We start from the raw sequence: 12155 nt of genomic DNA, 5'->3' as shown, positions 1-12155 counted from the left end.
TTGAGAGCGTAGACAAACTGAGAATTGCAAGATTTACGGGAGAAACAGGAAATGCAAACATCAAGAGAAGGTAGATTTATTGGGACGAAGACACTAAAAACACCAGAAGAGACAGACAAGGGCTGTACAATGAAACAGAAGACAAAAGAGGGATACAACACTAAACGCTTCATCACCAACCATTGATAGCTTTAAAGAAACTCATGGGACAGCTTGTTTTTTCTACATCATTATTTCTTTTTGCTGTTAAGAGTTTTCATTCTCAATCTGCAAGAACTGTTGCTCCTTCCACCTGTGTTCCACCCACCATTGTTTGTGTTATGAGACTTCTTAAAATGTTGCTGAGAAAAATAAAACTAAAGATATGATTTGTTCTTGAAAAAATCAATCAAAATTACCTTGAAGGTGGCTCCCCAAATTTCTTCCTCTTTAGCAGGAATGGCAGTGATCTTATTCTTAGGGTTCTCAAAGCTCCTAAGCCCACCTAACGCAGTTGAGTAAAAGCATCCTGCAAAGCAAGCACATACAACCATTTTAATCGCTCCCAATATAGCTTTGCAGTGTCCTGAAAGACTTGAACTTAAAGCAAAACCAAAACCAACCTTGAGGGAAAGAAGCAAGAGATTTTCCACAAGCCCCTTTTAGCAACTCAAGATCATCAGCAAATGCCACATATCCATCAGCTGTTATCCCCCAATACAATGGAACCTTTCCAACTTGGTCCTGCAGCAAGTTAAAACCGAGTTTTACCACCAAATTCAGTCTACCTCACAGTGAAAAAAGGGGTTAAAGTGAACTTACAGAGGCTACAAACAGAGTGGAGGTTGATTTATCAAAGACCACAAAGGCGAAATCGCCACTTAGGTGTGACACAACGTGGTTAGCCGGGTAAGGAGCTCTGTCACGGAGAGTCTTGTAAGCCTCGATGACCAAGAGAACCTCGTTTGCATTTTTTGCAAGCCCATATTGCTGCTTCAAGCTTCCTAGGTTGTCAAGGGAGCCTTGGAACAAACAGAATATCTCATCCTTAGCCCCAAATGACCTGTACCATTTCCAAAAACATCTTAAGACAAGCTTAAGCCTATATATATATATATATATATTCAAAAAGTTCAAATTAACTCAAACTTGAGATCTCTAGAGGAGCAAAATTAAGGTTCTAGACTTTAAACCTATATGATGACAGTATTTAATAAAAGTTTTAAATGGAGAATAGTCACAAAGAATTATGGATGTATTGGTATTGAATGATATGGGTAAGTGCTAAAGATAGAAAGTGAGGCATAATAATTCATAAGGCTATATAATGCTTGTGGGGTTTATCGCCTTATAGGGTTTGGTGGACCAATTAAAGTTGCTTTTGTACCATACCATTTCATGACTCATAATTCATATCTAAGTACATACTGTGCTTATAATTTTTAACAATATAGAGATTTGTGTATGAATTTTTGAGATATAACTTTTTAACCACATCGTGTATAATTGGTCATCTCATTTATAAACTTATTTTATGGATAGTAAATAGTGACTGTACCATATCATCCTTATTTTCTAAGAAAAGAAAAACTCATATAATTATTATGACCATATTGATTGTGATCTTATGCGCATGTCTCTGTCTATGAATAAGGACCAAGTTTTGTCTAGTTTCAGTTTTGTGGTCAATGACTTCCAAATAGAAATCCAAGTCCTGATGACATGAACAACTCAGTTATGAGTCATGAGAGGCTTGTGAATCATCTTTGGTGATTAACACAGCTTCTGAGACGTGTTCTTGTGTGCCACCGACAAATTCAAGTACTAATTTTTATTTATTAAGGTATCTAATTTTTTTAGATCTCTCAATCTTATATTTTTAAGTCATGAAAATAACATGTAAATACGTTACTTGATTTAATTCTGTGATGCCTACATAAAGATTGAAAGAACTAACAATTAGAATCTTTACTCTGGATAAATATTCAGATATTTTTAAAGTTTAGTTCTCCTATATCTATATGAATCATATCCATATAACTAGGATCTATAAATTTTAGAAGTTAGCTATGCTGTGTATGCATATGATCAAAATAATATATTAGATGCAATATTTGGACTTTCACTATTGTTTGGGACCACGCACACCACACCACACCACAAACACATCACCCTAAGTTCCGTGGGGGTGAGCAGGAGAATAACCCTATTATGTCGATCAGAATCTAGACTTTTATACAAAACTAAATTATCTACACCATTAAATATAGTCATTGATTTTTACTTATCTTCTCTTCAGTGTGATTTTAGATAAGAAAATATGACGAAATAGGGTTCAATTGGTCGATACATGCAACTTGACCCTACGTTGTTGTCTTTTTATATTATTGTCTTTTTATAGTGATTTAAAAAAAATTAATATAACTAATTTTAAACTCAATGAAATTAAAACGCTCGACGATGATTTCACTGGAATCATCGTGAAACTCAGTCCAACGAAAAAAAATAATATAAGGATATCGCCGGCGACTCACCTTGGCCGGAGAGGACTCTCTTTGTGGTGGGTATACGCAAGCTGCACATAGTCGCCGACTTGTACGGACACAGCGGATGGGTTTTTCTCGACGAACTTGTTAACTAGAGCCGACCCGGTTGTCTTTGGAGAAGGAGTCCGACTGCCGGCCGCAACCAGCTCTTCCGGTAGCGATACTATGGCTCCGCTGAAAATTCCCAACATCTTCTACCTCCACCGATGATAATAACGTAACTACTTGCTGAATCTTTGAGTTCTCTCTCTGTTTGAGATAATATGGGACAATGGACATGGAGGTTGAGACAAAGGTGTTTATTTAATATAGGAGGCTGACGAATGATGTGGTGGGCATTTTCGTCATTTCAATTTTTTCTGAATCTTTTTAATTGATTCTTTGTTTTTAAGTATAACACTGAAATTAACGTATTGACGTGTATACGTATGGAAAATTGGAAATGACGCACAAATACGCTAGTCCAACCGGAAGAGATGGAATCATACTCGAGCGTTAGATTCTAGTTTTTGTCGGGACCTATGTTGCCTTTGTGGTCTCTTGTCTTATCCATCTCCTTTTCATATACGTAGTTATTGAAAATTTACTCCAATTATATAACCCTTTTTATTTAATTATTGTGAATATCACTGTTTAGAATATCATCATGTTACAATTTTTTTTCTTTTCAGTTACTGTAAATCTGTTTGTGTTTATCTGAAATTTATTTATTTGAAACTAACTTTAATAAATTTAACTTTGTTTATTTTTTTGCATAAAATGTTAAGAAAAAATAGCATAGGATACGACCTTGTTTCCATTTTCAAGCTACCATACACTTTTCGTATAAAAGAAGAAGGTTACATAAGTTTGTCCAATAAAAAAAGGGATAACATCCACTTACAAGTTACAACTTTTTCTTCCATTCTCGTCGCCATATTTTCTTATATTTTTCAAACGTAGCGGTTGCGGTTGCGGTTGCGGGTGCTGGAGTTTGCGGTTGCGAATGATTACGGTTTTAAGCGTTGTTTAGCGTTTTGTATGATTGGCATAACGTCTGAAAATTGTTTCGTTTGCGGGATATATGTGACTAGTTGACTATGAGATATTACAGCGGTTTAATAATAAATTATCAATATAAACATATTATAGCATTATAAAAATATAAAAACATACTATTATGATAAAATATATTAATTTTTAATGTAATATGATAAATAATAATATTATGTTTATTTACTTTTTTCTAATTTGAAAATTATAATTTTAATGATTGTTTTGAAGATTTATATTAAAACTTTTAAAAGAATATTTTGTTTTTTTCATTTATATATGTGTATATCTTTATATATGTATATATATTAACTTTTTAAAAATTCTAATGAAAAGCTAGTTTAAAGTTTTTATAAAACAAATTATGATATTGTTAGTGAATTTAAGTAACATATAAAATGTGTATATATTTTTTATAATATTTCTATTTTAATTTTTAATTTAAATTTTTGAAAAAATTCAAAAATTCTAATTTTGTCCAACTGCAACCGCAAACGCTACCTAAAACCAGTTTTTGGTTTTAAGAGGTTATGACCGGTTTGAAACAATTTATAGCGGTTTGCATGATTGTTTTGAAACACTGTCAACCGTTATCAACCGCAAAAGCTGCGTTTGCGGGTGATAGCGATGAAACCAGTCAAACCCTTAATAGGAAAACCAGCAAAAAATCGTAATGAATCTAAATATTATGAATGTAACCGGTAAAATGTAATCTGCATAAACAATATAATTACCCATTTTCCACAAAATATACTGTAATATACTTTTAGGACGAAATCTGACTATCTATATACAATCTTGTCGGGGAAAAGAAATATGCCAATTAATTAAATCAAGTTGTGTACCACCATATTTATCTTCTTTTTTATTCTAGCAATACGATTCCATTTAAACGAAATCACCAACCATCACCAGGAAATTTTAAACTGGTCTTGGTGTGATGCAAAACCTCATTTTGGTTTAAATCAGATCAGATAGTTTTATGAGCCAATAAATTAGGAGCGAGGTAGACTTTGTGATCTGAAAGCAACTTGAACCTAATTTAAATGGACATTTATCATCATCGAATTTTGAAATATCATTGAAACTAGTAAGCTTAAGATATGTCAGATAAAATTTAAACATCTTTAACAATTTAAATAAACACAGCTACGTGATCCATTTTATCTGTGTCTCACTGTATAATTTCGTTTGAAATACGAAATATTCAGTTCTCCTGTTTTAATTAATTAATAAATTTCTAGACATTATTAAATTCATCAAAAAGATTTAAAACTTTGTGCTACATGATTCAATATTTTGGAGATTTGTAATAATAATTAATATTTCTTCCTGTTTTGATCAATAATTAAAACTTTCTTATATTTGTAGTTTTAATTTTTTGTTTTGAAAAAATGTATAAAAACATTATCAGAAAAGATTCTTTGTTGACAAAAGTAATATAAAATATAAAATATTTGGAATGTTAGAACAGTGGACGCCCATTGTTTTGTTTCGGAGACTGGCCCACTGCTTTAGTAATTTTTCCCGGTGGATGGGGAAAATGAAAAAAAAAAGAATAATAATCAATTTGACAATTCATGTGAGTGGTTTTGCGATTTTACTTGGATTTTGAATATGATATATTTGTTGTATCTACTAATTTAATGGTATATCGTTGATATTTGAGATTTGATTGAAGATAATGAATTTTTCTTTTTCAAACTTAAATTTTTTCTTTTTCAAACTTAAATTAAATATATTTTTTATTATCATTTTTTATCTTATAAGCTGTAAACTAATTGATAACATAATAAAATCTAGTTGGTTACTTTTTAATTACCATAATTATCCGTGTAAGGCAATGAAGATTCAATATTGGACACTTTTCAAACATTATATTGATTTCAGCCAACTGAAGAGGGAAAAAGTTCAAGAAAAAAGTATATGAATAATTTAGCAGGATGCTCAGTTTTCGGTGTTTTGAGTTTGGCTATCATGGTTTACCGCATCTATGGAGGTTGTACTAAGAGCACCATTAACGCAGTGGTTAGTGGTGGTGTTTATTATTTTTTAATTAAAAAAGCAGGAAAGAGAAAGAGAGAAAGAAGAAACAAAAAGGAAAAATGCTTGTTTAAGCGGTATGAAAGGTGGGTTGTTTCAACTATTTGCAGACTCCACCGATGTGTGGCGGTTCACGATTGGTTTCCTTTTTAATTTTTTTTTTTTTAATTCAGACAAAACAAAACTAAAAAAATAAAAATAAATAAGCAATTCAAGAGGGTGGCTGGGTTGATGATGCTCTAAGTTTCTTATTTTTTGTTGCTAAAGGGTTATAATAAGTTTCAAATTGATTGTTTTCTATATTCTTAAGAAACAATGAAATATTTTGCCAGTTAAAATTTGATTCCAAAAAAATAATGGTGAGTTGATTGATCCACAAAGTTCGCTGTAAAACAAAGCACAACCTTATGCATTAGATGTTGACTTATTCTTGGGTTCACCCCCTAGGGTGAACCTTTAGATTCACCAACCAATAGTCTTTAAGTATTTGATATTTGATATCTTTTAAAAAAAGAAACATAATTGAATTTTCAAATTAGATTAAAATAAAAAATATTAAATACATAAAAAAAATAGTTACAAAAAATAAATAAATTAATATTATTAAGCCTTCACTAAAATACTAAATTATATACCCTAAATCCTAAAACATATATCCTAAATCCTAAACCCAAAAATTTTATGGTTTACTGTTTTTATGATTTAGGTTTTAATATTTATGATTTAGGGTTTAAGATTTATCAAAATCATGAATTATCCAAGGGTTCGGGGTTTACCCAAGGGTTTAGGGTTTAGTGATTAGGATTTAGGGTTTAGTGTTTTATGATTTAGTTTTTAATATATGTGATTTAGGGTTTAGGATTTATAAAAAAGGTTTAGGATTTACCTAAGATTTTAGGGTTTAGGATTTAGGGTATAGGGTTTAATATTTTACTAAAAGCTTAATAATATTAATTTATTTATTTTTGTAACTATTACTATTTTTTATGTATTTATATTTTTTATTTTTAAAATACAATATAGTTTAGAAATTAAATTTTGTTTCCTTTTTTAAAAGATGTCAAATATCAAATACTCAAATACTATTGGTTGGTGATCCTTGAGATTCACCCTAGGGGGTGAACCTAAGAATAACTCTTAGATGTTTGCGCAAATAACATTGTTAACAGTAATTGTTTCCAAATTACGTAACCTGAACAATAATTAATCTCCAAGAAAGAAGAACTAAGCCTACAGTCGAATACAAATATGGGTGAGTTGCTGAAGATTTTTGACCATTGGTTAAGAAAATGAGACATTCAAAAAAGGAAAACCCATAGAACATAATAAAAGGTTTGGTGACAACAACCAAGAAATGTATAAAATAAATAATAGAAATATTTCTAGCCAAGCTACCAAAGACAACAATGTGGGCTGAAGAAATGTTAGAATAAATCGTTCTTCTTACGGAGAATGTATTCTTGATTCAGGCTTTACGCACACTTTTATGAACGCAAAGAAAATATCGATACTCAACCAAAAATTAGGTTAAGCAAAGCAATATACCCCGTGTAAGTTCAAACCGGAAAATGTGTTTTTCTTACATAGATTTGGTGACTATCACAGATAACTTGCATAACAAGCTGACCACACCATTAACCAGGCCATTTATATCATACGTAATTCCCATGCTTTTTGTAATGAAAACAACTCTACCGAAGACTACTATATCAACTAGAAACGAAGCAGACATCCTCCAATGAACTTTTTTTTTATATAAACTGAAACAGTTCGTTTCCTCTTTTCATTTAATGATTCGGTATACTAAACAAATTTCCTTATAGGTCAATGTTCTTGGGTAGAGCTGCACTATTTGACATTTTGAGTGGACAACTACTGTTTTATCTTGTTCAATGTCCACGAACGTGGATGATTAAATTAGTATCATACTTTATGTAAATAGTTTGTTTTTGACTTTTCTATCAGATTCAAGAAAACTTAAAATCATATTCACTAAATCAAGAAAGAACATTAATAATATAATAATTTAAAGCGAATGAGAAGCAAACGTTATCATCATTTTGTTTTATTGATGTTAACAATATACACAATAATGTTTTTTCTAAAGAAACTAAAAGCCCCACTAGTTGTGTTATTTTTTTTTCCATCTTAAATATTAATAAACAAAAAAGAGTTACAAAAATAGCCTATAAGCGGCCCAATTACAACCACTAAAACCGAAAGCCCACAAAAACAACAAAACTCTAAGCCCACCAAAAAAAAACTCGAGACCCAAGCCAACAACCGAACACTCAAACACGTCATCCCCACGTGTTGACATCCCAACAACGAAGAGACGCGTGGAGGCCGCTGAAGGAGTCACCATCTCGAAAGGGAAAAGCTCGCCGCCGGAGCCATAAACCGTCACTCCACCGGACACTCGAGTCACCAAACTCCGTCCCAAAGAGGTCAACGCTGATACAAACGGAACCACCGACACCGGAATCACCGGGACAATAACCCACGACCGCCGAAACCACCTCTAACAACTGTATTAGATGTATAGGTTTCAGGGTCAAACACCACAGGCCCGAACTTCAACGAGCTTGAATCGGCAACCACCGATATCTCCTCTGAATTCGGCCACCAATCACCATAACAGAACACCTCCCACGCAGCGCGATCACATCTGTGAGATCCAAGAGCCGGCGACCAATACCGACGACGAAACGATATGGCCCTAGAGTCATAAGCCGGCGGTAATCGGTGCATGGTCCACCGTTCCCCGGAAAACTTAAGGCGGCCCACCATCAAAAGAGAAGATGCATGGCCGATAAAGAAAAAAAAACAGAAAAAAAGATTAAATAACAACGATAGCCGGACCGGCGGCAGCTAGCCAAACCGCCGGCCGGAGACTGAAACTCGCCGGCGAAGTCTCTTAGAGAGAAGGCAGAGAAAACGAGCTAGAGAGAGAGTCTTAAACAGCCTTTTCTTTTTTAGTTGTGTTATTTTCTTATCTTCTCGCAAGATAATTATGAAATATAGAAAGAAATACCTGACCAATGGCAATCATGGACCTGGGAGTGGGAACTACAAAGATGAAAACAACTTTGATATCGTTTTCCACTATTTATCTTAATACAAATTTCAAAAATAATTTAAAAACAAGATAATTATCTCATATGAACATGATATATACAAGGTTGTTTCGGGGGCCACATTCGAATATCCAATATGATAGCTGTGTTTCTCTGGTGCTAAAAATCATATTTGCTAGTAACTCAACATGATAAATATTCACTTAAAAGAGAAATACACAATTAAATTAACCTTATAATCATGTGAGATATTACAGAAAATGCTACTTCATTTGAACTAAATTCTAAAATTCTCATTAATGGTATTTTGATCATTTACCAACCCTTTATACATCTTCTCTACTAAAAAAAAAGTACACGTTAAAATTAATCTTATGATTATTTTGTCTATGAAAAAAGTAGAATTAATATCAATCTTGCAATGATGCGGGATATTACAAAAATAACACCATTTAAACTAAATTCTAAAACTCTCATTAGTAGCATTTTGGTCATTTTCCAACCCTCTATGCATATACTGATACTCATATTGTCCACTTACATAGTGTACGTCTATATAATATACTCTAACAAAGAAATTTATATATTGGTACCGGTTTACATAATCTAATAAGAGACTAAATAACCAAACATCAGACGGAACTTTCCGGATTTAACACATTAAAAACCGGTTCCAAACCTGATCATGTACATTTATAACAAAATCATTTTCTATTCCTAAGATTATATACTATTCATCCAAACATCTATTACTATAAAGTATGGTGTATCTCTCCTGTTGTGACAGCTAGGATGCCACGTCAGAAATAGGGCCTTTGCGACGTCGACATGTGTCAGCTTAAATAAAACTCAGTGCTTCATTTATTTTGAGAATCAGATGGACTTGGCGACGGGATGGGCTTTCGTTGTAAAGCGTATATCTTCTTGGTTTTGGGCTAATAAATTTGGATGTTATAGGCAGCCCAATGGCCCGTTAACATGAACTCTAATTCTGGTGACGCGAGGAAATAATGTGCGTCTCTCTTCTTTGTTCAACGGCGACGCAGCGACGCCTGATCTTCTTCCAAATCTCTGAAACGGTTCGAGTTATAACTTTTTCGTGTTTAATCGTCCACGATGAGGACTTCAATGCGTGGAAGAAGATCTGCAATCATCTTCTCTGATATAAATAGGCCAGTATATCTCTTCTTGCAATCATTTTTTCTGATATCTCTTATACTGATTCACGGTTTAATAGCTAATTCGAGGGAGTTCTTCTCCGATTTGAAGTTCGGCAAGTGTTCCTCTGTTGTCGAGGCTGGCTGTTGCGGTTCTGGGAGGCCCGAAACGTCAAACACGGTGGCTATCTCATGGAAGTAGATTTGCTCTTCCTGGATTATAAGGTTCAACTTTGTTATGAACACACCGCGGCGTCTGGATTCATAGTTATCAAAATTACGCATTCAATATTATTTTATTACTTTGGGCTGTTTATTATATTTTTTTTGTTTTTTGATTGTTTTCAGGCAACACTCATGCCAGCCACCGTCAATATTCTATATATGCACTTTTTGGGAGATTTTGATGTCACTGTTTAATCAGAATTGTAGACTGTCAAGTTCTCTTCTATTGATACGGTTCAGTGATTCAACATGTTTGGATGAGTTAAACGAACAGTTTATCCCAATTCCTGATGTGAGTTTCTTTGTTCAAATTCATCAGTTCTTTCCTCCTTTTCTTAATCTTACCAATGAATAATTCTGGAAAAAAAAGAAAATTGATCGACTTTTGGATCCATTCGCAGTTAGATTTACCGAAACACTAATCTTAGGATTGAGGCGACTATAAAGAATCCTAGGAGTCGAATTTCGTCAGATGAAGTGTGCAGGCAGGCACGCAAATCTCTCTCTTTTTCAATCCTTGCTGTTTTTTCTGATCTGAAATCCTTGCTGTTAAATTTTGCTTGATTGTGGAGATTTTTTTTCGTGGATTTGAGTGCATGATCGTTTTGTGTGTGTGTGGATATTTTGGGAACTTCGGTGCTTCTTGGTTTGGTGTTGACGTCACAATATGAAGATGTGTGTATGCGTATGTGATGGAATTTGAGACATGTGGGTTTTCGTTTGAGGTCTCATGGAAGATACACAAGGGAATTCTAATGGAGTGGGAATTTCGTAGAGATGAAGGTCATTGGATCTTAAGACGATGTATAAGTCTCCCATTCCCAAGGATTCTGTTGATAAGAGCTTTAAGAGGAAACATAGGTCTGGGATTGATGATGATCGGTTGAAATATGACAAAGAAACAAGAAAGTTGGTAACTGAAACGGTTCTTGATAAGGTTTGACAGTTTGGAGGAATCGAAGGTGTGTTTGAATGTGAGAATGTGTGACTGGGTAATGGGCTTCGATATTCCAGTTGGATTGACAGGTAGTATGATTTACAGTCCTACACGCAAAAGAGGGATTTTGTTGGCTGGAGTAGATTTGAGAAATAGTGTGAAGTCAGAGAACTTCAAATCTTTTACATATTTGTTTTTTTTTTTTGGCAAATTTTTACATATTTGTTTCTGTTGCTGTAATTTCTTAAAATTTCCACCGTCTCAGACATTTTAAAGTGAATAAATTAGAAATTCCTGCTACTGCATTCTTATCCTTTCCCAACTTAACCAACATAACATATCTTTATATATATGATAAGTAAAATATGGTTTCATGACATCTGCATATGAACAACAATAAATTGATACTTATAAATTAAACTTAACGAGAATTAAATACACATAACATCATGACATCATGCTTGCGCAACTTAATTACTTCATAAATATGAAGAAAAAGTGTTTATGCTCAATTAGTGAACTTTAAATCTCTTTTTCTGTTTCGTTTCTTAAAAATACCACAACTTACTCTTTCTTGCTTTTCGTAATCTTCATCTCCATTTATTTATTTTATTTTTGGTAAAAGTCTCCATTTAAATAAAATAAATAAAATAAAAATAAATCTCCATTTATTTATTTCTTATCATTTATATATCTTTACTTTGTATTTTGTTTATCAATTTTCACTTTGTATATGCTCAGTATCTCTTATATGTTTTTAGTGGTTGCTCCATATTCTTATGTCTATAATAGTAAACAATGAAGTTTCATCATATATAACTTAAATTGTTAGGATTAGCATTTATCACTTACTAGGATTTATTTCTCTGTAATTTTAATACTTTTATTGATCAGCGATTTGGTTTGATTTGAGAAATAGCCACTTTAATCGGTCATCAATTTAAACAAAAACAATGTTCACCAATCTTATTTTTTTTTAATTCTGCAAAGATTTGATCAAAAAATCTTAATTTACTATTTTCTGCGCAAAAATATAGTTTCAAAATTATTATTTTTTGTTCCGACAAAGATTGCAAAACTTCAAATATAGTTAGATCAATAAATCTATTTTATCAACCAAAGAAAATACCTATATGTATTTCTGTTTTTAAAATTGGAG

The 12155-nt window shown here is 32.7% G+C and overlaps 1 protein-coding gene and 1 long non-coding RNA gene across 2 annotated transcripts; one reads left to right on the top strand and one right to left on the bottom strand.

Moving 5' to 3' along the window:
- Positions 1-52: 52 nt before the first annotated feature.
- LOC130507501 (stem-specific protein TSJT1-like) lies at positions 53-2814 on the bottom strand. The gene is made up of 5 exons (XM_057002211.1): positions 2514-2814; positions 802-1042; positions 603-723; positions 399-508; positions 53-292 (listed from the first exon to the last, which is right to left on the bottom strand). The coding sequence occupies exons 1-5, from the start codon at positions 2714-2716 to the stop codon at positions 263-265; spliced, it is 705 nt and encodes a 234-aa protein (XP_056858191.1). The 5' UTR covers positions 2717-2814; the 3' UTR covers positions 53-262.
- Positions 2815-9665: 6851 nt separating this feature from the next.
- On the top strand, positions 9666-11296 carry LOC130507539 (uncharacterized). Its single transcript, XR_008942357.1, has 3 exons — positions 9666-10059; positions 10183-10351; positions 10461-11296. It is a non-coding gene; the product is annotated as an uncharacterized LOC130507539 (long non-coding RNA).
- Positions 11297-12155: the final 859 nt, after the last annotated feature.

The sequence above is a fragment of the Raphanus sativus genome, chromosome 2, assembly GCF_000801105.2.
Source record: "Raphanus sativus cultivar WK10039 chromosome 2, ASM80110v3, whole genome shotgun sequence".
NCBI classification, from domain to species: domain Eukaryota; kingdom Viridiplantae; phylum Streptophyta; class Magnoliopsida; order Brassicales; family Brassicaceae; genus Raphanus; species Raphanus sativus.
Note: the sequence above shows the minus strand (reverse complement) of the source record. Positions and strands in the feature narration are given on the sequence as shown.